Raw genomic sequence first — 26,164 nt, forward strand, 5'->3', positions numbered from 1 at the left:
TAGCCACTACATTCTCATTCTACTTCTTGTTAACCAAGCTTTTGCGGTACATGTTTTGCATGGCCTTGCTCATGTCTGGACTCAAGTATGGTAGCCCAGAAAGATCTTATTAGAATTCCATTCTCAAAGCAAAAGAAAACCCACTCTTCTTTCCTCCCTCTTCCAATGGATAACAAATATAGCAAATCAAAACACCTGAAAGCATCAATCTTTGTAAACATTTTAATTACAAAAACAAAGGTGCGGACATGTGTCCTATGATACATTAAGGATTTCTTGGCTTCAGAAACAGGTATGCATTCCTGTAAACTAAACAGGAACACACAGTCTTTTTCTAGAAAGAACTCTTGACTGCAAGTTAGGAACATCATGTGATCCAGTATGGCTTTCCATGCACAGATTTTGTTTAGTTGTTTTAAACTGGGTTTCTTAATTCATCTTGAATCAATATGCATTCTAGTTCTTTTACAAAATACTTTAAACATAACTGCATGCACTATAGCATCTCCTGAAATATGTCACTATTGTGTACTTAATTACCACCATCAGGAATGTGGTAAAGAAATGAGATTCTTCTTAAAAACTTAGATTTCACTGTAGCATATTGTAACAGCCCATTATATAGTAAATGCTACTATTCAGAATTTTTCATGGTAATGCATTATGTATAAAATTGCCAATTATTTAACATGCAATTAGTTTCTTTTAGTAATGGCTGAAAACAGTAGTCCATGTGTGTGCACTGCATCTGGTTATGTCATGATATTAAATGGCTTTTGTTTGTATTCTGATTTTGAAATGCAATTGTTTGAGCCCTCCCAGAAATCCATATCAGCTCTGGTAGCAAGGGATTGTTGGGGTAGGTGCATGGGAAAAGGAGAGATAGCACATAGGTTTTCGTCATCAAGTGAAAAGTTTCGAGAACCTGAGATAAAGTTTACACTGCAGTTTAGGGAATGTCTCGTTTGTTCATGTTAAAGGCTCTCTTGTAGGCTCTCATATCCGTTCCTTTTTGTTTTAAGTTTCCTGGATCTTGAGTTCTAAAGATAAGAGATTTTTAAAATTGGCATTACACTCCATCCAACTGCAGGTGACAGGACAAGTTGTGCAGCCCTTCATGACTCTTCTGATAGACTTTGCTGAGAGGCTGTGTCATCCAGGCCCATGTCCTCTTGGCTGGCTCTCCGACAGATCACACTAAGGCTCTCTGCCATTGCCTGAGGAAGATGTTGATCATGAAGCCGACCCTGTTCCGTGGCATAAGTTGTTTCACAAGGCTCAGAGAACTGTTTCCAAAACAAACAAAAAAGTATACAAATAGCTTAGCAAATGCTGCTGATTTAGTACCCTCTAGCAGCATGCATCTCTGTGAATGGGCCCAGTGTACTACATGCATGGTCCAAAATGGCCTTGGAAACTTTGGTGAAACAATGACTCCTATTCTTTAAAGTGGAATAGATTGATCAATAGTCTTAGGTCAGAAAATGAGTTGATCATGGCCTAGCTTGAATTCTACATTTAGCACAGGGTCTTGCAGTGTGTAGAAGCTTTTCTTATATAATATGGGCATCAATGTATTGGAATGATATGACCTTTGGAAACAAGGTCATCTGTATTTCTAGATTTCCTGTGCTTCCCTTTCTGTTATCATAAATGCTAACATGATGTTTTGACTCACATCTCACTTAAAAGGCATTTTCGTTTTCACCATAGTTGTCTTTGGCTAAGTAATACTTCTGTGTGGTGGAGAAGAGGGAGAAAGGGAATGTATGATAAATCACAAAGCTGGTATTTTTTGTGTCTTGTACTTGCAGTGAGAGACAAAAGAAACAAAAGGCAGGGATCCCCTGCTTTTTTGCAGAGGTGGAGGACTGTGGGAGTGGAGCATTGTTAATATGATGGCGGATCTTGTTTTTTTCCTCTCTTTTTATTCTTTGCTATAAGGGATTACTGTGTGGGAGAAGAAAGAGGAAGAATACGCAAGCAATATAAAAACAAAAGATATTAAGGAAGACTTTGTTTTTAAAGCCTGGGAATAATTTCTCTAGAGGCAAGGCTTTAAACATTTTTTTCCAGTCATTCATACACAGCTATTCCATGAGAGGAAATTACAATTCTGGCATCATCTTCCTGAGTGGCTCCCTCCCAAGAGTGACAATTTGTAGTCCAGGGTCACTGTCTTCTGACCCTGCCCCTAAGCGACTTTTCTTTTAAAAGTCAGCAAAAAGGTTGAGGGTGCAAATAGTGTAAACACTAAATAAGGATAGCGACTGTGATTTCATCATTACAGAGAAAGGAAACTGTAAGGAAACTCCCTCTATCAATGAGTTCAGCACCTTCTCTGTAATTTGTAGTCTTTTTTTCCCTTTCTTAATATTTTAGTTCCCAATTATGTGTAAAAATTTTTTTACATTCATTTTTTAAATTTTGAGTTCCAATGTAACTTATAGTCTTAAAGAATGCATCACCAAGTCTTGACCAGAGTCACAAAGCCAGCAGGAAGACTTGAACCCAAGTCTTTCAGACTTTGAGGTCAGCTCTCCAGCCTTTAGTTCATGCTGCCTTTCAAATGATAAAATGGAACATGGAAAACTTCCAACTTCTAAGATTCCATTCGCTAATGCAACCAACACTTGTCCATAGCACAAACACCATTAAAAGAGAACAGCTGGAGCCTTGAGTTTCTCTGAAACTAATGCAGCTTATGTATTAATATAACACCATCTACTTGGGGTTCTGGATTGGCAGAAATTTACAGCATTTTACTACTTAAAAATAATGCCCATCTCACTACGTTGAAAATGGTAGCTAATCATGGACACCATATAGATCACACCTTTGTGTTCTTTTTTCTTTCCTCTGTTTCAGACCAAGATGATCTGAAGAGACTGGGCCAAACAGATTGATAGAAAATGCTGCCTCCTGTATGGATGAGTGAAGAACACATTGTTTTCTCCCATACGAATAGTTTGTGCTAATGACAGCATTTCTACTTAGCTCAGTTGTATCTGGCAATCTCCAATGATACCGGGTTATTATTATTTATAGTACATGTACTCTAGATCCGTTTGCTTCACAGAACTGCCAAACCATTTCATGTCTAATTACTTTGTCATTTATCACTCTGGGAACCCTATAGTGAAGAAGATGGAATCCTGGAAGTAGATTGATGGGAATCATTAAGCATCAAATGTTACAACAATGTAGACAAGTAGCCAAATAACTACTACTCCTGCTAACATAGAGTCATCTTACCCTTGTAGTTTGGCTCATGGCTCTAGCCGAGGGGCCCATTGCAATGTTGACACTGCTAGAAGACAGGGTATCACTGGTATTTCCTCCATCTGCTGCTGAGAGCCCAGAAATGACCAGGGCGCTGGAAAAGCTTCTCTTGCCGAACAGGAAACTGAGCGTAGAGCTGGTGGATGAGCCTAGGCTAGATCTGATTAGTGCCTCAGCTCTCTCTCGGACATTGAGATGGCCAGTCGTAGAAACAGGATGAGGCTGAGAGTGCAGTGATGTGGTGGAATTGTGTAGGGAGAGCTGACTGCTGGAAAGCCTTTGGGCTATTTCATGGACAGATGTGGAAGTCTGGAGCAAGGATGGGTGGCTTTCCAAAACTGGCCCAGACAAACTTGAAATGGGTGGTCTTTGGATGAAGGTAGCATGTGCCTGAGCAGACTGACTCCGGCCTTTTCTTCTGCCTTAACAAGAGAACCAAACAAATGTTTTGTCAGTGAATATTGCTGCTGCCAACCCCCACACCCCACCATATCCTCCATGCAATGTGGTATGTGTGCTGGATTTGAAGTGAGGAATATTTTAACACTTTACTAACTTTTTAGTCTGGACAATTCAATTCACCTCTTTAAGATTCAGTTCGCTCATGTATAAAATGGGGCAGGGAGGAAGACTGGACCTAATCTCTAAGGAACCTTCCAGCTCCAAATCTATGACCATGTAATTTCTGCTTGGTGAATAAAAACAAAATTAGTAATTACTTTGGAAAACCTTAAAGTGTTTTATATATATATATACACACACACACATAAACACACACATATAAAAATTAATATAACATTATTAATACATTACATATTATAAAATTATATCTTATCCCCATTTTACAGCTGAGGAAACTAAGGCAGAAGTTATTCAAGGTGATTATCCAACTTCTGTTTGAAGCCCTTCTCTGAGGAAGAATTTACCACCTCCCTAAGGCAACTCATCCCATTGCTGGCCAGTTCTAACTGATAGGAAGCATTTTCTGACATCCTACCTAAATTTGTTTCTTTGCAGTTTCTGCCTATTTTTCATGCATTGTACTGCCCCTTTTGTACATGAATTTTTTTTTTCTGGCCTAACAAGACACATACACACACAAATTTATGTGGAAAACACATCTTGAGACAGTTCCCAGAATCAAGGAGAAACAGATAAGTGTAGTGAGAGGACCTGTTTGAAAGCAACTCAGAGGTACAAGTACAGACTGAAGGCAGGGATGGCCTCAGGTCATTGCTGTCCATCAGTGTACTTTCATGTCACAGTTTTCAGGGTTTTGAAGGATACAGCTAAGAAACCTACACATCACAGAACTCTTTAGGGACTATGAGAAAAGTGTACGTTGTTAGACCCGATAGAACTGTGGGTGTTGAGCTTATCAACCTGGGTTGAGTTACTGAGATGTGTTACTCCTCATGAAGATGATTTGATTTGAGGCATTAAAGGTGATCAGTGAAAAGAGGAGATAAGAAGACATAGAGGCCCCCTGAAGGGAGATACTGATAACAGAGACAGTCCCCTCCAGCTTGAGAGAAGCAAGGTAGAGAATTAGAAGATAAAGCCAGCTGCTTTGGGTACAGTGAAGCCAAACAAACAGGCTCTGAGGATTCTGGGTAACATTGGAAGAAAGCAGAATTCTCTTTCTGGGTAAAGAGCTAGTTGAGTTTATTGTCTTTCATGAAATCTATAACCAGAGATAGGTAAAATCTTCTAGAAGTTTACCTGTGCTGTCCTTTACTGCCCCCTGTGGCTTAAAGCGAATGAAGAGAGCAATAATAATCTAATATGCTGTGAGTTTTGCTGACTACAGAGCAGATGTTGCTTTACGGAGAGCTGATTGGAGAAAAGAGAATCCTGTGTTATTTGAAGAGCTGGCTGGGGAAAGGCTGCATTGCCCTATAGCTCTAGATAACTTGGAAGAGTAGCTTGCATGCATTTCCTTTTACTGCCTTTTATGGTATGAGAAGGAGAAAGCTCTCATAGCACATCAAGAACAGACCTAATTAGCTTGGTCGATTTTAGACGGAAAGGAAATACTGTGTCACCAAAAGAATGTAGTGCTACACTTTCATGAAGACTAAAAAATCATACCCTTTTGTTCTTTTGTCCCCAAATATCAGAAACACCATGGTCTCTGGGTTCTTCTCCTCTGAGCAGTCCTCAGTCTCCTTTGCTGTGTCCTCATTCTCTTCCTGATCCCTTAATAGGAGAGTTCTCTAGTGATCCGTCCTCAGCCCTCTTCTTTTGCTAATTCTCTCTTTGCATTTTCATTCATTCCAGTGGCATCAACTCCCTCTCTAACCTCTCAGTGGCAATCACTTATAAAATCCTATCATCTCCACTTTCATGACATCCCTTGCAACTTCACTTTTCTCTTTTCCTCCAACCCCTACCCCCATGAGGTCTTTTATCAGCACTACCTGGATATTAAAATAACATTCCAACAAACCTTCCTGCCTCTGATCTATCTCCTCTGTTCTACATATTATTTCCAAAATAAGTTTTTCTTTTGCGTGGATCTGGTTAAAAAAATTAAAAAAAAACTTCAGCAGATTCTTATTGCCTACTGAATAAAGTTCTGATTTCTTTGTCTGGCATATACTTTCATCCTCTGGTTGTTCAGTTGTTTCAGTCATGCCCAATTCTTGATGGCCCCATTGGTGTTTTCGTGGCCAAGATACTGGATAATTTGCCATTCCGTCTCCAGTTCATTTTACAGATAAGGAAACTGGGGCAAACAGAGGTAAGTGACTTGACCAGGGTTACACAGCTAGTAAATGTCTGAGGCTGATGTTGAACTCAGGTCTTCCTGACTCCAAGCTTGGTATTATATCCATTGTACCACCTAGCTGCCCTAAAGTCATCTGGTACCATCCTCCTTTTGCAGCTTTATCTTAATTGTATTCCTCTCTACTTCTTGCTTTGCTTCGGTCCAAGTGCTTCCCCCAAAACACATATTGTGTTCTCAGAGCTCCGTACCTTTTTTAAAAAAACCTTTATTGATGCCTTTGCTTTTATGTTATTATAATTTTTGGACATATATTCTGTCCCTAACACATTCTTTGAAGACTGCTTTTCAGTCTTGGACATTGCTGAGGATCGTCTTGTTCTTCATACTCTAGGTTTTTGTGACTGCTTTATTGGGGTTATTTTTCTATCTGTTAGACAATCCCTTCACAATCACTTTTGCTGGATCTTCATCCAGGTCATGCAGCTAATATTGAGTGTCCTTCAAGGCTGTTCTGTCTTCTCTTTCTCCTCTATCCTATTTTGTTTGGTGATATCATTAGCCCCCGTGGATTCAGTTTTCATCTCTCTTAACCTCCAGACTGACATCTCTACCTGCCTTTTGAATATCTCAAACTGAAGTTTCTATGGACATCCTAAACTCAACATGTCCAAAATGGAACTCATCTTTCCATTCCAGGTCTTCACCTCTTCCTAACTTTTCTGTTATGGTGAAAGGTACTGCCATTCTTCAATTACCTGCACTTGCAACCTAGATGCCATCCTTAACTCCTCCCTCTTTCCCCTATATCCAATATGTTGCCAAGATCTTTTGATTCAACATTTATGACATTTCTTCAGGCCCTCATCACCTCTATATCTGGGCTATAGCTATAGTCATCTAGCTAGTCTCCTTGCTTCAAGACTGTCCCCATTCCTATTAAATTGGGCTTCCTAAAGAGTAGGTCTGACTAGGTCATCTCCCTATTTGATAAACTCTAGTGCTTCCAAATATCACCTCCAGAATCAAGGATAAGATCTTCTATTTAATGTTCAAGGCCCTTCATAACCTAGATCTTTGCTACCCTTCTATTCTTCTTATACCTTACTCTCTCCAACATCCTCTTTAAAAATATTTTATTTTTAATTTATGGAATAACACAAGCATTTCCATAACAGAGTATAGTAAAAAAAGTTAATTGCTCATGAAACTACAAATATATTATGCATAACTTCCCATTCCTTCTGTTTTCAAAGATTATTACAGAAAAGGATATATATTTTAAAATATACATATAGCTCCCTTTGTGGTGGCAAAGAACTGGAAACTGTGGGGATGCTTGCCAGCTGGGGAATAGCTGAACAAGTTGTAGTGTATGATTATGATGGAATACTACTGTGCTATAAGAAATGATGAACTTGATGATCTTAGATAAACATGGATAGGCTTGCATGATGTAATAAAGAGTGAAATGAGCAGAACCACGAGAATGTTGCATATTGGAATAGTAATATTATTTTAAGAATTTTAAGTGACTGTTATTTTGACTATTATAAATACCCAAAGTAACTACAGAAGACATAGAATGATGCTATCTGCATCCAGAGAAAGAACTGATCAATAGATGTATAGAATGATTTTATATATGTGTGTATGTATGTATATAATATACATAGACAGGTGTATATATGTTCATATGCATTTTTATGTCTAATGGTAGCAATCTCTAGTACAGGGATAGGAGAGGGGAAAAAAGAGGAAGAAAGCATAACTTTATTATATATTTAAAGGAATAGCAAATTGTATCCAACTGCTCTTCAGTCTAATAACAATGGCCTCTTTGCTGTTCCTTGAACACAATGTTCTGTCTCCTATCTCAATAATTTTTATTGGCTGCCCTTTGTTCCTGGAACTCTCTCTCATCGCCACTTCCTCGATTCCCTAGCTTCTTTCAAGTACCTTCTGAATATCTCTTAATTTTAGTGCCTTCCTTCATTCAATTATCTCCAATTTATCATGTATATATATTGTTTGTACATAATTACTTGCACGTTGCTTCCCCCATTAGACTTCTTGGTCCTTGAAAGCAGGGATTGTTTTTATATCCCTAGCACTTTGCACAGTACCTGGCACATAGTCAGTGCTTAATCAGTATTTGTCTGCTTGACTTGCAAGACAAAACAACAACAACAACAAAAAAACAGTTCAATGAAACAACTGCTTCAATAATGATATCTGATAACATATGCAAAATTCTACATTTAATTCCCTATCTTTCTGTTGAGAAGAGCGAAGCAAATTACATTATATTTTCCCCAGGATTAAGATTGATTTTTAGTTACTTAGAGTTCTGCTTCCTTTAATGTTTACAATTAAGTTGTTATAATTAGTGTGTATATTGCTAAACTTAATTCACTCTGTATCATTTCATACAAATCTTCCAAGGTTTCTCAAAATTTCTCATATACATCATTCTTTACTATATAACAAGGTTTCATTATATTTATCAGTTTGTTCGTCTGTTCCCCAATTGATTGGTACCTACTTTGTGTCTAATTCTTTGCTACAACAGAAAGTTCTGTTATGAACAATTTAGTGTAGATGGTTTATTTCTTTCTGTTTTGGGCCTCCTTGAGCTATGTGCCCCATAGTGGGATTGCTAGGTAAAAGAATATGGATAGTTTAATCATTTTACTTACATGACTCTAAATTATTTTCTAAAATGATTGGACCACCTCACAGATGCACCAGTTAATGGGCCCATCTTCCCACAGTGCTTCCAACTTGTTTCTATATTTTTGTCATCCTTGCCATTTTCCTGGGTGAAAAGGTGAAGCTACAGAGCTAATTTAATTTTTAGTTCTCTTACCATTAGCAATCTGACTCTTTTTCATGCTCTTTCCTAGGCCCAGAATGTTCTCCCTCTCCATCCTTTAAAGCCTAGCTCAAATGTCACTTCTTCTACAAAGTCTTCTGTGACCATTATTTCATTTCATTTTGCAACCCTCTGATGTGCTTATCATGTAATAATGTCTATCCTAGTTATTTTTGTATTTATAAACTCCATGAAAGTAGGGAGGGACAGGGTCTTATCTAAACTTAATTCCCCCTAGCACAAGGCTTTTTGCACTGCAGGCCCTAAATGCTTATCTGTTATTTGAATAATAAAATGAATGGATGCATTTATCTGGTACATTATGGAACTTTATATTAAACATCAATCTTCTTTATCACCATCCATTTATATTATCTTTCTCTGTGGTATCCCATGATAAAATTCCAAGCCCTCAAATGCCTTGGTTGATCTCTCTTGTGGCTCACTGCCACTGGAACCCTTTGCCATGTTGTGAGAAATTCTGGCCTAGTGTTAGAGGGGACCAATAAACTACATGAGAAATGGCTACATTTCTTAACCCTTCTAGGTCTGTCAGCACACAAATAAAGAGAAAACCACAAACTTTTTGATCATGGAAACCACTAGCTCATGGCTTGCATATTGCATATGATAGCCCAAAGATGCACAATTTACATTGGTTATTCTTTGTGAATAGCTAGATACTTATTCTACAACTTACCATTTAAATGCCTCATGGCAGCAAGGCTTCAACTTTGCTCAAACAGAAAATTCAATTCAACATTTATTGAGCATATACTATATATAAGGCATTGTGATGGGTGCTGGGGATATAAAGATAAGAAGTCCTTGCCCTTTTAAAGTTTACAATATAGTACTTTAAAAGGAATGTAATCTAATGTTACATGTGGTTCAAATTTAAGGACCTACATAAGACCCTCCTCATTGGTAGAAAGAATGATTATTCAACTACCCTTGCGTGGGTAGGGAGCATTTTTGGTCAGTAACTCTCTCCACCAATGAGGGGACCCTGATGTAAGTCCTTAGGTTTGTACCCTAGATTACACCTGTCATCAAAATTGGACAATAACTAAAAGAAGAAGTGCTTACAAAAATGCTAACAGAAATTTGAGGAAGTAGCTATTGATTATAGCTTGAGGGAAATGATAGACCAGAGAAATCTGATTTTGCTTGATTTTTCTGTGCATGTGTGTGTGTGCATGTGTTCAAAAATTTATGACTCATAGGACTGCTTAGTAAAGAGAAGTATAAGCTTGTACTTTACTAACAATAAGAAGTAGCAAATAAACTTCTAAATAAAGAAGGAACTTTTTCCACTGGGCAAAGGTCCATCTTCTGAACCCACGCACACACACATATAATTTACATTGGTGATTCTTCATAAATAGCCAGATATTTATTCCTTGACTTATTCATTGAATGTCATTGAAAAAAACATATTCTAGTCATTCGGAGATGCTTAAAGTATCTCTCTTTAGGGAAGTCTGAGCAGTGAACGCTTGTTCATTGAGGAGTAACTCCTTAGGGGACAAAATCTAATTACACTGCTGAGAAATTCCAAAGAGCCAATTTCCTTCCAAACAGCTTATTGGTTGAAGTGGTTTCTAATGAAATGACCCTTCTCCATCACATCAAGCAGAGAGTGGCAGTTGAGAAACAGAAACGGCTTAGTTGAAGTGAAGGTAATGATGGCCCTTCCCAGAGGGCAGTCATTGGTTGTGGTTTCCTCTCCTTCATATGATCTAGCTTTTATTTTTTACTCTTGAACATAAGAAAGAGGGCATACTTGACCTAAAGTGCCATAAGTGGAGTTTGCCAGGACTTCCATTAGCTTTCTTGGAATTAGTGTGGTCAGCCCCTTGTAGGATGATTTCATCATAGCCCCATCTATCCCAGTGATTCAAGGAAAAGAGAGAGTTGTGGCATATGTTAACTGTCCCAACTGATTAGTTTAATATTATCTTTAAAAAAGGAGGGAGGGAGAAGAAGTCACCTTGATAAACTGGGATTAAGAATGGAGATGGTGATTTGTTGGTTTGTTCAGAGTTTAGCACGGCCAAACATCTGTTTGTGATTTAAATTGTAAAGCTGACTGCTGTCCAAAAACATTCCATATTCATCCTTTAGTCAGTGGTTACAGTGTTGGATGGTGGACCACCCATATTTGGCTAAGAATAATTCATTGACAGACAAAGGGACAGAAATTTCTCCACATTAAGGACTGAAGGCTAGGTACACCCCACAGACATTGAGAGCTTCAGGTTTTGCTGACTTGTTCTGTGGATTTTTTTTTTTTTTTTTTGCAGACAGACTGGCACAAGTCAACTAAGTTAAGCATTAAATTAAGAAAAATGTAAGTTTATTTTTTGCTTCTCAAAATCATTGTTTCACAATTAATCTTACCTTTTCAATTACTTTGCTATCAGATTAAATGTTCCTAGGGAGCTCATTCTGGAATCTGAGTTTCTTAGAACTAGAAGCTTTATCAATCATTTGTAGATGATTCATATTTATAGTACCATCCATTCGACCCTATTTATTATCTCTTTCTGGGGTAAACATCCTTACTAGTAAATAAACAAGCAGATCTACTCTTTAGTTCTCCACCACAGATGGATATACCAACTTCAAATTGGTTCTATTATGATACTGAATCTCAGTGGTGTCCAATGCACATATAAATGGGGGTCACTAAAGCATACGTAAGTATCCCTGTAGGCAACATATTGACGTGGAAAGCTATACATTAGTCCTACTTATGTTTTACTTTATTTTAATTAGTTTTTTCAAATATTTCCCAATTACATTTTAATCTGGTTCAGGTATACTTGAGACTGTTGTGGGTCCCATGTTTAACACTTCAGTGGTAGTTCGCCTGTTATGAGCAACTCAGTCTCCAGATTCTACTAAGGGATAAGTTTAATTTCCAAGTTCTTTCAATACATAGATGGATCTGTAACCTCCTCAAGGTACATATTTAATATGCATGTACATGTTGCCTCCCCCACTCTTGAAGGCAGGGGCTGTTTTATTTTTGCCTTTGTGTTCTCCCCACCCACCCACCTAGTGCCTGACATACAGTACGTACTCAGCAATTCCTTATTGACCGATTGATGTGGGTGTTCCTTTCAACATTTCAGATCACATCCTATGTCCTCATTCTATGTTGACTGCTCCCAACCATAACCAAAAAATTGACTCTAATATGGTGACTTTCAACAAATAGATTGTAAGTCATACTTTATTATGAAAAGTAAAATCCTTAAAGTCTTTATCTACCAATGAGAAGGATGCTTACAATGTATATGAGAAAATGAATTCTCTATTTACACAGGAAATAAGCACAAACCTTCTTCCAAAGATGAGTAATTGTTGATATGTCTCACTAATACAGAAGTCTAACACTTTTCTCAGAATCAAAGGACTTATTTGGTGAGCTGTACCTAAATCCTTAAAAGCCCATCAACCCACTCAGACACACATTCTTTTTATTCCACTTTCCATTTCAGCCCCTTCATTGACCGTGTTAGCTTGTGCCAGTTAGATAAATCACTGTCCAAGTGTTAGTGACTCTTAAATATTTGACTGGACTAAATTGTAGCATTTTCACATCTGGAAAATTCCAAGATCAGGGCTTTATATATAAAAAAAAATGAGTTGTGGATTTTTTTTTCCATTCAAGAAACATTAATGTTAACTAACCAGTGTTAACTTCTCAAAGCTCAGGACCATCTCTCAGGCTTGATTTTTGAACTTCTTCCATCTGTTTGGGACTAATTATTTGAGCATGGATTCAAAGGAAATTTTTAAACTTCTGACTCATTGCAGCCATAGTTTTAGCCAACACCTGATTCCTATTCCTGGTAACCTCTTCTTTTACTCTGAAATGTCAGAGATGGCTAGAGGGAGGCTTCAATTGGAGAGAAATACAAGAGTCAGGGCATCAGGAATGCTTCTGGAAACTGCATATTTGACAGGGTGAGCAGCTGCCAAAAGTAATGAATTACCATGGGGGGGGTCAATCATGAAAGCTAACGCAGTGCTTTGTGTCTAACACAGGGGCCTTACCCATGATAGGGGCTCAATAAATGTTTGCAGAGTGAGTAAGTGAAATGAATGGCGGAAGCTGTTTCAGCAGAATTTTGCAGCTAAAAAATAACAATAGCTATTGCTTGTCCTAAAGCTTAGTTCTTTCTCATCATGAAGCTCCTGATGTGAATGTGTCATACTATTGCATTTTAGAGCTAAAATTAAGGATAGATAAAGTAGGCAGCTGCTCAAGCTGCATCTTATGCGAAGAGGAGTTGGGGGGATAAATGAAGGGTCTTTTAAAATACTGCATTTTTTACAAATGCATTACCATCTGGTGGCCCAGTCCTGGAAATAGGCTCACCAAATCCTCCCATGAAGGGTGGCAGCAGACAGAGTCTTTGGCACATGTTGTCAGGAGTTGGACTTTTTAGGCCAGTTCACCTGGTTTAGTCTTTCCTCCTCATACTTTAGGTGTTGCATCACATAGGTCAACCAATTAATCACCAAGTATTTATTATACACCTAGAGGCCAGGATCAGTGCCAGGTTCTATGGATACAAAGAGAAAAAAATAATCCCATCACTCCCCTCAAGGAGCAGTTTTCCCAGAAAAGGGGGTACCATCTGGGGACTCAGCAAGCCTTCAGCTTAGAGGGCGACTTCTGGTGCTTAACCTACCTGGCCTGTATGTGCCACCTTGAGAAGAAAACCGAAACTGGGAGATTTCTTTCCTTGGATGTTCCACGCTGTTTTCCTGGCTTGAACTGCTCGAGTTGCTGCTGCTCCCTGCTGAAGTGCCCCCTCCACTGTCCATTTCTTCAATGTTACCTCCACTGTGCTGGCTGGCATTACAATCCTTGCGCATTCTGTGAATACGGGAGATGCTTCATCAAATTCTCACCAGGACACTTCCTGTACTGAAAACTCTGCTCAGCAACCAACCTCGAGGTAACTACTGATCTCCTTCACCATGTCTAGGAGGTTAATAATGCACTTGGGAGTGTCATGAGAGAAGGAAGAGTCCTCATTCCCACATTAGTGATTTGGTAGAGGAAAAAATTTCACTGGGCTGAATGAACAGTACCCTTTTATCGCTACCCATCTCCTAATTAAAAGTTGGGAGAAAAGCAATATTCTAGCACAACTCCTTAGAATTCAGTCCAAGAAACCCAGAGCAGGAAGAAAATGCTTATGCTGAGGGAAGTCAGCCCTGGTTTTCTGTAAGGTATGCGGGACAATTACTCATAAAGATCCCCGGTTTCTGAAGCTCTGTGGGAACCTAAACCATATTCTCAGCCTCTGTAACGTTAGAAAATAGCCATCTTCTCAGCTGTGTAAGAATCCCCATCATTTCCCAAGCCTATTTACTATTTTGTGTGCACACCCTTTGTGTGTAATAGCTTGAATCACAAGAGGAAACTGATTAGCAGTGGAATTTAAAGGATGAGCAATTTATGGTTTCTCCAACATCCATCTGGATGCAGGGTTTTTTCATTGGAAAACCTACCTTAACCACTTGTTTAGGAACCAGGACTTAATGTTGTCCAAGCTGATAGGTCCACCCCAAACATTCCTCATCTGGCTGTGGGTCCCCAGGTAGGATGTGGTTAAGGGAGAAACATACATGGGGTATCCTAGGGGTTGATCACAGGAGGAATTGATCAAGTTCCTTAGGACCTGCTTGTTATTCTGGATGCTGCCTCTCTCTGGATTACGGTTGCGTAGGAATATTAGCTCTTGCTGTTGGCCAGCCCAGAGTCCTCGGACGCATTCCTTGTTAACCTACAGGCCAGGGTTGGGTCAGGGAAGAAAAGATGATGGATTGTCAAGTCAAGACTTCTATTGAAATTCATATAAGAGACAATATGGTATACAGTAGGTAAAAGTGGGCTTGAAGTCAAAGGATCATAAGATGTAGAGTTACAAAGGACCATGCAGTTGTGTGGATCAACAGATAAGAATGCTGGACTTGACACCAGGATGATCTGAGTTCAAACACAACCTCAGATGCTTGTTAGCTATAACCTTGGGCAAGTCACTTAACTTCTCTCTGCCTCAGTTTCCTTATCTGTAAGATAGGGGTAATAAGAGCAACTATCTAACTGCATTGTTATGAAGATCAAATGAGATAATATTTGTGAGCACTTTGCAAACTTTAAATTGCCTTGTAAATGCATTATTTATTGATTTATTCATTCATTTATCTACTTATTCATTCATTTTATCTCTTTATTAATTTATTTATTCATGTGTAGTCTAGAAGGAGACTAGGCCACACAACTGAGAGGGCCTGAACCCAGGTCCTTTGACTCCAGATACATAGTTTTTCCCATACTATAATAAGATCTCCAAATCAGAAGACCTAGATTTGAATATGACCTTATTATACACATGCTCTCTCTATGACTCTGGTCAAGTCATTTAATAACTGAGAGCCCTGTAATTTTCCTATCTGTAAAGTAGGGATAATTACATTTGTATTACCTCCTTCTCTGAATTGTTGTGAGGAAGGTGTTTTCTAAACTTTAAAGCACTTACAGATGTTAATTATTATTCATGGATAGGAAATAGGACTCTGGGAGTAGGTGAGTGCCCTGATGCTCTTCTGGACAAAAGGCAAGATGGGGACCCAAAAGGGAAATCAAGAGGAAATGGGATTACATTGCAACACATGGGATAATGGTTCCATAAAAGGAAGCATTTTCTGACAGCATTGGTTTTCAGTCCCAGGAATGGCTTCCCTCCTTCTCTGAAGTCTTTAGCGATAGATATAGTCACAAAGAAAGAGGAAAAGGACCCATCCATATAAAAATATTTATAGCAGCTCTTTTTGTGATGACAAAGAGCTGGAAATTAAGTGGGTACCCCTCAGAAAAGAGCTGAGCAAATTATGATATATGACTGCAATGGGATACTATTGTGTTATAAGAAATAAGGGAAAGGATAGATTCAGAGAAACCTGGGAAGACTTGTATGAACTAATTCAGAGTGATGTAAATAGAACCAAGAGAACAATTTATACAGTAACAATGATACTATAAACATAACTTTGAAAAGATTTAGAACTCTGAGAAATTCAATGACTAACCACAATTCTAGAGGACTGATAAAACATGCTACCAGAGAGGTCATGGAATTGGGGTAAAGAGTGAGACAGATTTTTTGAGCATGGGCCATGTGAGAATTTGTTTTGCTTGATTATGCACATTTGCTATAAGGATTTTGTTTTTCTTTTCTTTCCAAGGGGAGTGAGAGGGAGAAACAATAGATTTGTGTTAATTGAAAAAATAAAATTTAATTTTAAAAATAGATTTATATCTACTTGGAATTGCCAAAGCAAAAAGATTCCATGAGACAAAAGAACGTCTCGCTGACCTGTATCACTCCCTTTAGACATGTGATGTTTTCTCTAACTTCTTTTTCTTATTATTTAGCACTTTATTTTTCCATCCAGTTACATGTAAAAAGAATTTTTAACATTTGTTTTTAAAACCTTGAGTTTCAAATTTTTCTGCCTTTGTCCTTCCTCACCTCCCTCATTGTGAAAGCAATCAATCAGATACAGGTCATATAAAACATATCCATAATACTAATTTTGTGAAAGAAAACATAGGCCAAAAGAAAAAAACCTCAAGAAAAATAAAGTTAAAAAAGTATACCTCAGCCTGCATTCAGATACCATCAGTTCTTTCTCTGGAATTGGGGAGCTTTTTCCATTACAATTCCTTCAGAGTTGTCTTGGATTATTGTATTGCTGAGAATAGCTAAGCCATTCACAGCTGATCATCTTACAATATTGCTGTTAATTTGTACACAGTATATTTCACTTTGCATCAGCCCATGCAAGTTTTTCCAGGTTTTTATGAGAGCCTTCTGCTCATCTGTTCTTACAGTACAATGGTATTCCATCACAATCACACATCAAAACTTGTTCAGCCATTCCCCAACTGATGGACATCCCCTCAATTTCCAATTCTTTGCCCCCAGAAGAGAGCTGCTACAAATATTTTTGTACATACAGATCCTTTTACTTTTCATTTTTTATCTCTTTTGGGATAGAGACCTAGTAGTGGTATTGCGTGGTAAAAGGGCATGCATGATTATATAGCCATTTGCGCATGGTTGCAAATTGCTCTACAGAAGGGCTGAATCAATTCACAACTTCACCAACAGTGCATTAATAGCTCATTTTGCCCACATCCCCTCTAATATTCGTCATTTACCTTTTCTGTCCTATTACCAATCTAATAGATATGAGGTAGTATCTCAAAATCACTTTAATTTGCATTTTTCTATTCAATAGTGAATTAGTATTTTTTCATTTGGCTATAGACATCTGAAAACTGTTTTATATTTTTTTGATCATTTATCAGTTGAGGAATGACTCTTAATTTTATAAATTTGACTCAGTTCTCTATATGTTTCAGAAATGAGGTCTTTATCAGAGAAAACTTGCTTCAAAATTTTTTTCACAGTTACTAATGGTAATTATGTTACCCACCCCCCCACCCCCCATTTATTCTATTCTCTATCTCCTTTCACCCTTTTCCTTCTCAAAAGTGTTTTGTTTCTGACTACCCCTTCCCCAATTGGCCCTCCTTTCTATCACTCCTCTCATTTTCTTTTCCCCTTCCCCTCCTACCTTCCTGTAGGGTAAGATAGATTTCTATACCCAATTGTGTGTGTATATTTTTCTCTCTTTGAGCCAACTGCTATAAGAGTAAGGTTCCCTCATTCTGCGTCACCTCTCCCCTCTTCCCCTCCACTGAAAAAGCTTTTTCTTGCCTCTTTTGTGTTAGATAATTTATCCCATTCTACTTCTCCCAGTACATTCCTCTCTTATCCCTTAATTTTATTTTTTAGATATTCAACTCACACCTGTGCCCTTTATGTATATATATTCCTTCTAACTAAACTTAATAATGAGAAAATTCTTACTAGTTATAAATATCATCTTTCCATGTAGGAATATAAACAGCTTAAAATGATTAAGTCCCTTATGAGTGACTTTCCTTTCCTGTTTACCTTTTTATGCTTCTCTTGAGTCTTGTATCTGAGAGTCACATTTTTTATTCAGCTCTGGTCTTTTTATTAAGAATGCTTGAAAGTCCTCTATCTTCATTGAATATCCATTTTTCTCCTGAAAGATTATACTCAGTTTTGCTGACTAGGTGATTCTTCAGTTTGATCCTAGCCCTCTGGAATATCATATTCCAAGCCCTACATTCCTTTAATGTAGAAACTTCTAAATCTTGTGTTATTCTGACTGTGGCTTCATAATACTTGAAGCGTTTCTTTCTGGCAGCTTGCAATATTTTCTTTTAACCTAGGAACTCTGGAATTTGGCAATAATAGTCCTGGAAGTTTTCATTTTGAGGTCTCTTTCAGGAGGTGATCAGTGAATTCTTTCAATTTTTTTTTTTTTTTACTCTCTAGTTCTAGAATATCAGGGCAGTTTTCCTTGATAATTTCTTGAAAGATGATATCTAGACAAGGGGTTGGGAACCCGTGGCTTTAAGGTCACATGTGGCCTTCTAAATTCTTAAGTGTGGCCTTTGTTCTTTAAAATTTGTATTCAGTCAAAAGGTCACACTTAAAGATTTAGAAGGCCACATATCGCCTTAAGGTCATAGGTTCCTCACTCCTGGTCTAGGCTCTTTTTTTTTTTTTTTTTTATCATGGCTTTCAGGCAGTCCAATAATTTTAAAATTATTTCTCCTAGATTTGTTTTCCAGGTCAATTGTTTTTCTAATGATGAATTTTACATCATCTTCTATTTTTTCTTTCTTTTGGTTTTGTTTTATTGTTTCTTGATTTCTCATAAAGTCATTAGCTTCCATTTGCTCCATTCTAATTTTTAAGGGATTATTTTTTTCAGTGAGATTTTGGATCTCCTTTTCGATTTGGCCAATTATACTTTTTAAGGCATTCTTCTCCCTCACTGACTTTTTAGATCTCTTTTACCATTTGCCCTAGTCTTTTTTTTAAGGTGTTATTTTCTTTAGTATTTTTTTCTGTCTCCTTTATGGAGCTGTTGACTTGTTTTTCATAATTTTCTTGCATCACTCTCATTTCTTTTCCCAATTTTTCCCCTATTTCTCTTACTCGATTTTTGAAATTCTTTTTGAGCTCTTCCATGGCCTGAGACCAGTTCACATTTTTCTTGGAGGCTTTGGATGCAGAGGCTTTAACTTTGTTGTCTTCTTCTGAGTGTATGTTTTGATCTTCCTTGTCACCACAGTAACTTTCTAAAATCAGAGATTTTTTTTCAATTGATTACTTATTTTACCAATCTATTACTTGACTTTTATCTTTTTGTTAAAGTAGGACTCTGCTTCCAGAGTGGAGTTGGCACTGTTTCAAGCTTAAGGGATTTTGTGCAGCTATTTTCAGAGATACTTCTAGGAACCTGTAAGTCTTCAGTTCTTTCATGGTGGTATGATCTAAGGACAGGTTTTTACTTCTCTCCTGGCTAGTGCTCTGGTCTGTGAGCAATCATAAGCACTCTTTTCTCTCCTGTGAGGAACTGTGAAGAAAGTCCCCCCTCCACATTGCTGCAAACTCTTCTATGCTGGTGCTCCTCCTTGCCCTGGGACTGCCACCCAGGACTGTGATCTGGATCCAAGTATGGGCAAAGCAACAGAGTCCTGCCTCAGTGCTAGCAAAGAGACCTCTATACTCTCCTTCTGACCAGTTGCTTGACCCCCTTTTTGTCTATGACTGAGACTTCTAGAAGCAGCTGCTGCTGTTCCTACTTCTGATGCAGTCACTCCCAAGGCCTGTTTCTGGTTTGCTGTGGCTGTGGCTGTGCTGGCACAGTCTGTATTGGACCTTGCTCCATTCTCACTCAAGTTTGATAGACCCTTCCTGTTGACCATCCAAGTTACCTATGGTGTCTATGGGCCTAGAGGTTTGGAAACTGCCACTGCTTCCAGTGATGCAGTTGCCCTGAGGTCTGTTCTGGGTTTGCTGGTGCATCCTGTGCCGGACTGGTCTCCTCTCTTGCTCTGGTGCAAGAGACTTTCCTGCTGACTGGCCAAGTTGTCTTGGACTAGAAATTTGTTTCAGTCCATCTTTTTTGTGCTGCTCTGGAATTGTTTAGAGTCATTTTTAAAAGTATTTGGAGGGATTTGGGGGAGAGTTCAGGCAAGCCTCTGCCTTTTCTCCACCATATTGGCTCTGCCTTTTCTCTAACTTCTTGCTAACTTCTCCAGCTTTAAACAATTGCTGTGAATTCATTTTCCTATCTCCAATCAAGCTCTTGCATTTACTTAACCCATGAACACTGACTTGTCATGCAGACATATTATTCTATTAGAGTATAACTTGAAGCATGCCTTAATTATTCAGCAGGAGTCTATTAATTATTCCCTAACAGCAGACACAAGTGCATCCTATACACTTCCTGGGGGGTAAGCATTCAACAGGACAGTTTCATGCTACTTCCCTGAACAAGACATGGGTTTTTGTTTTATGGTGATGGCATGCTTGGTACTCACCCTCCTTGCTCTACTGCTTTGGCATTGGCATAGACACTGGTAAATATGGTCTAAATGTAGTATAGGCTATGCAGCAAAGAGAGATGAACTAGGTGACTTTCAAAAGTACCTTCTTAATCAAGCAATCAACAAACATTTATGTAACCTCTACTATTTGCCACAAACCATTTTAGGTTTTGGGGATAAAAACACAAAACTGAAACAATTCTTTGAGGGGTTTATAATCAAGTCAGTGGTTCTGAAAGTTACCAAACGATACTTGAAAATGAAGGAAACTCACCTTGGCACCTTAGTCTGTGGACTAGGAAATGCTCATTTAGAAACAAATTACTGAAATGGTATTATGGCATATGGATTCACCAAGATGGCACCAACAATCAACCTGCATCTCCTTGGTTAGACCCCAAAATAAGAAATGGATTTTCCAAACAAATCTTACTGTACCTTGATAACCTTGAAGCTCAGGTAACTTTTGTGTAGCATGATAACTTTGTATTCATCGGTGCCTTCATCTACCACATGTCTCAGGGTGAGAAGTTCCTCTTTGTTGGACAGGACAGCACTCCTCCATGCAGGATCTCCTTCGTGGCAAATCACCACCTTTTTCTCAAAGGATTGAATGGCTTCATAAAGGACTACAGGATCCTCATATTCATCTAGACATGTGAACTGGTCCTGAAGAAATAAAATTCACCCACAGGCTTAATTAGAACCTGAACATCTAGTCCTACTTGACAAAGTCTTATCCCTTAACACTGAATTGATCAACCAAATCCACATTTCTTCCTTTGCTCTCTCCTTTGTAACACAAGCTCCAGGCAGGTGTCATTTTGTCAACATCTGGGATGTATTTAATGAGATCCATGATTTTTTTACTCCTTCTGTCCACTGGGAAGGTATTTGGCTAAGATCCGCATGCAGTTCCCAATGCAGTCTGGATAACTTTGGCCTCTTTTGGAATATCCATTCCACTGCAGTTCACTTCCTAACATCAGCTTCCCATGAGCAAAAATCAGCAGCCACAACAACCAAAACAAGTAGAAGGAGGGATTGAGAAATTAACCCTGCCATGTGGAATCCAACTGCATAAGTAAATTAAACAGCAAATCCCATGGAATGAAAAAGGTGATGCCTTCTCTTAAGAACAGGGGTGCTTCCTGGAGCTCCCTACTTTTACCATTGCCTTTCTTTTCTCTTCCTTTTTTTCTGTTCATTGCTGGTTTCAGGAAGAATCCTAAATGCAAGGGGTTAACAAAGGAGCATACCTGATGAAGCTTTAGAGACATCCTGATAGCTGGAGCAACAACTTTATGCAGCAGATCCATGTCAGCAAACACCCATTCATCTCTTGATGTTATTCTAAAGTCACCTTTGAACAGGGCATGGAGACCATACAGAAAGGAATCTAGGCTGAAAAACAATGTTGTTCCTTATTTTCAACACAAAGTGGAAAAGACTTGGAGGAAATCAGTTATTTCAAACAAGGGTTTTCTTCTCATTTGTCTTTGTCAAGATCCCAATTTCACTGTCTTACCATGAGCTAAAGAACTGGAAATACTACAAGCTATTCCTTTGGGTCAAGATGACTAGCCCCTGATTCACAGCATTATGCCAGACTCCCAGAGACCACAAATCTTATTTTTGTCCTCTTATCAAATAATGAGTATTACACTGTAGTAATCATTTTTATCGATTTTATGAGCCACAGAACTGTCTGTCTGATCGATGTTATATTAGAGAACACAGAAAGCATTTTTGGGCAGAATACACTTTTGTTTATACTGTTGATGACTAACCATTTGGGGATCCAGCCTACAGCACCAAGAAAATAAAGAAAACATCTTATCTCAATGCTGATAACAGTCACAACCAACAACTTGTTGGCACTTGTAGACAGCACTCCAGCTAGGGGGCTGGTGATGCGGTCAGTATTATCCAGAGTCATTTATCTCCTTGGCTGCTGAATATCACTTAGAGTTATGTCACTACTCCTTGAGGGCAGGGACTATCTTTTATTTTGTTTTTGTCTTTGTAGCCACACTGTGCCTTGCACACAAAAGATATTTCATAAACATTTGTTAAAAATGAATTGAATTGGGGGCGGAGCCAAGATGGCGGAGTAGAAAGACGCACATACACATAGCTCCGAACCCACAACCCACAGAACGGCTAGAGGGGACCAACTCACGGTGAATTCTGCACCCAGAGGCCACGGAATATTGGAGCGAGGGAGATTTCTGTTCTGGAGAGACCTGCAAACCTCTCGCGGGGGGTCCTTCGTGCTGCGGACTGGGCGCCAGGACTGTGAGCTGAGTGCAGCCCTGCAGTGGCCGTGACACCGTGAAGAAAAGATCCCAGCGGGCTACGGGGACGGGATCTCCAGCGGCAGCACACGCCCCTCCACCCACAGGTGACGGGGGTCAGTGAGAGAGTCTCTTTGGCGGGTCGAGAGGGGAGTGGGGTGCCCCCATGGCTCGCCCCCCCCCAGGAGATAGAAGCTGAGAGGCAGCTGCAGACAGGGGCTCCCCAAGTGGGCGGGAGCCTGGATCCATTGTGGAAGGTCTGTACATAAACCCCCTGAAGGAACTGAGCCTGAGGGGTGGCCCTGCCCCGACCTGACCACCTGAACTTAATTCTCACACTGAATAGCAGCCCTGCCCCCGCCAAAAGCCCTAAGGCTGGAAGCAGCATTTGAATCTCAGACCCCAAACGCTGGCTGGGAGGACCAGGAGGCGAGGTGGGTGTGAGGAGAATGTTCAGAGGTCAAGTCACTGGCTGGGGAGAATGCCCAGAAAAGGGAAAAGAAATAAAACTATTGATGGCTACTTTCTTGGAGAACAGACATTTCCTCCCTTCCTTTCTGATGAGGAAGAACAATGCTTACCATCAGACAAAGACACAGAAATCAAGGATTCTGTGTCCCAGCCCACCCAATTGGCTCAGGCCATGGAAGAGCTCAAAAAGAATTTTGAAAATCAAGTTAGAGAGGTGGAGGAAAAACTGGGAAGAGAAATGAGAGGGATGAAAGAGAAGCATGAAAAGCAGATCAGCTCCCTGCTAAAGGAGAACCAAAAAAATGTTGAAGAAATTAACACCTTGAAAAGTAGCCTAACTCAATTGGCAAAAGAGGTTCAAAAAGCCAATGAGGAGAAGAATGCTTTCAAAAGCAGAATTAGCCAAATGGAAAAGGAGATTCAACAGCTCACTGAAGAAAATAGTTCTTTCAAAACTAGAATGGCACAGATGGACGCTAAGGACTTTATGAGAAAGACAGATATCACAGAACATAGCGAGAAGATTGGAAAAATGGAAGATAATGTGAAATATCTTATTGGAAAAACAACTGACCTGGAAAATAGATTCAGGAGAGACAATGTAAAAATTCTGGGACTACCTGAAAACCATGATCAAAAGAAGAGCCTAGACATCATCTTTCATGAAATTATCAAGGAAAACTGCCCTGAGATTCTAGAACCAGAGGGCAAAATAAATATTTAAGGAATCCACAGAACACTGCATGAAAGAGATCCAAAAAGAGAAACTCCTAGGAACATTGTGGCCAAATTCCAGAATTCCCAGGTGAAAGAGAAAATATTGCAAGCAGCTAGAAAGAAACAATTCAAGTATTGTGGAAATACAATCAGGATAACACAAGATCTAGCAGCTTCTACATTAAGGGATCGAAGGGAATGGAATAGGATATTCCAGAAGTCAAAGGAACTAGGACTAAAACCAAGAATCACCTACCCAGCAAAACTGAGTATAATACTTCAGGAGAAAAAATGGTCTTTCAATGAAATGGAGGATTTTCAGGTTTTCTTGATGAAAAGACCAGAGCTGAAAAGAAAATTTGACTTTCAAACACAAGAATGAAGAGAAGCATGAAAAGGTGAACAGCAAAGAGAAGTCATAAGGGACTTACTAAAGTTGAACTGTTTACATTCCTACATGGAAAGACAATATTTGTAACTCTTGAAACATTTCAGTATCTGGGTACTGGGTGGGAGTACACACACACACGCACACAAGCACACATACATAGAGACAGAGTGAATTGAAGAGGATGGGATCATATCTTAAAAAAAAAAATGAAATCAAGCAGTGAGAGAAAAATATTGGGAGGAGAAAGGGAGAAATTGAATGGGCCAAAGTATCTCTCATAAAAGAGGCAAGCAAAAGACTTATTAGTGGAGGGATAAAGAGGGGAGGTGAGAGAAAAACATGAGGTCTACTCTCATCACATTCCACTAAAGGAAAGAACAAAATGCACACTCATTTTGATAGGAAAACCTATCTCACAATACAGGAGAGTGGGGGACAAGGGCACAAGCAGGGTCGGGGGGAGGATGGAGGGGAGGGCATGGGGAGGAGAATGCAATCCGAGGTCGACACTCATGGGGAGGGAAAGGATCATAAGAGAATAGAAGTAATGGGGGTCAGGATAGGATGGAGGGAAATATAGTTAGTCCTATACAACACAACTAGTATGGAAATCATTTGCAAAACTACACAGATTTGGCCTATATTGAATTGCTTGTCCTCCAAAGGGAAGGGGTGGAGAGGGAGGGAGCTAAAGAAGTTGGAACTCAAAGTGTTAGGATCAACTGTAATGTTCTTACTACTAGGAAATAAGAAATACAGGTTAAGGTGTCAAGAAAGCTATCTGGCCCTACAGGACAAAAGAGAAGACGGAGACAAGGGCAGAGAGGGAGGATAGAAGAGAGAGCAGATTGGTCACAGGGGCAATTAGAATGCTTGGGGTTGGGGGGGGAGGGGATAAAAGGGGAGAAAATTTGTAACCCAAAATTTTGTGAAAATAAATGTTAAAAGTTAAATTAAAAAAAAATGAATTGAATTGAATTAATGATGAGATGCAGAATTGCTGTCTAGAGTCAGGTGTCGTAGATTTTAATCCTGCCTCCAATGATTGTGTGACCTTGGACAAATTATTAAATCCATTGGGTCTTAGTTTCCTCATCTATAAAATAAAGAGATGGTAGTACCAGAAGGCCTCTGAGACACTCCTGGTTTTAGGTCTATGACCCTATGTCACTCTACTAGAGTATGAGCTAGGGAAATAAAGGAAAATGAAAAAAAATTCTAGTCATTAGTAACTTTGGTAAGTGTGGTAGAAGAGGAAGTCAAAACCAGAGAAAGAAATGATCTTTGGGAATTAACTATATTTTTCAATTATGCATGCTCCCCCTCTCCTCATTTGCTACAAATATATTATCACCTTCTATATGTAGAACAAAAGCTTCAGTTATGTGAGCCTTCTCTCAGTATCTGGGTTGCTGTTCCTCTCTTCCCCAACCCCCACTTCTTTGTGGAATATGAGAAATAGGGTTTGAGGAGTTACTACTCATCTTGAATTCTTGGTGTGGGGGGAGGTGATCTGCTCCACTCTCTCTCTCTCTCTTTTATTACCATTAAAACATTATTTAGTATCCTTCCTCTCACAACCTTGGGGCATTTTATTCTGAATTCCTCACTGAATCCCAGTGAGGTAGTTAAATGACAAGTACAAGAAACATCATCCCTAATAGTGTTGAACTGGGAGAGAATGTGAAGGAAAATGTGTGTGAAAGGGGCTCTCTGAGGATGGCTGGCTCATAAGGATTTAATGACTTGGCTCACTGAACAAGTCTCTTGACTCAACACAGTGCATTTAGACCTGCACATTAGGGAAATGGTTCTACTGATTATCATTTTAACATTTATTTGCAAAGTGTACTATGCTAATTAATTT

General features: G+C 39.0%; 1 protein-coding gene across 1 annotated transcript in view; it reads right to left on the reverse strand.

Annotated features, from left to right (window-relative positions):
- Positions 1-208: 208 nt before the first annotated feature.
- The window catches only part of PCNX2 (pecanex 2), a 395,633-nt gene continuing 369,677 nt past the window's right edge, over positions 209-26,164 (reverse strand). The window contains exons 29-34 of the mRNA XM_072647501.1: positions 21,681-21,825; positions 20,860-21,090; positions 14,424-14,698; positions 13,595-13,782; positions 3,256-3,704; positions 209-1,286 (exon numbers count right to left, since the gene is read on the reverse strand). Coding sequence (XP_072503602.1) covers positions 1,116-1,286; positions 3,256-3,704; positions 13,595-13,782; positions 14,424-14,698; positions 20,860-21,090; positions 21,681-21,825 — 1,459 coding nt within the window. The 3' untranslated portion in view covers positions 209-1,115. The remainder of the gene's footprint in view (positions 1,287-3,255; positions 3,705-13,594; positions 13,783-14,423; positions 14,699-20,859; positions 21,091-21,680; positions 21,826-26,164) is intronic.

Source organism: Notamacropus eugenii, chromosome 2 (assembly GCF_028372415.1).
Source record: "Notamacropus eugenii isolate mMacEug1 chromosome 2, mMacEug1.pri_v2, whole genome shotgun sequence".
NCBI classification, from domain to species: Eukaryota; Metazoa; Chordata; class Mammalia; order Diprotodontia; family Macropodidae; genus Notamacropus; species Notamacropus eugenii.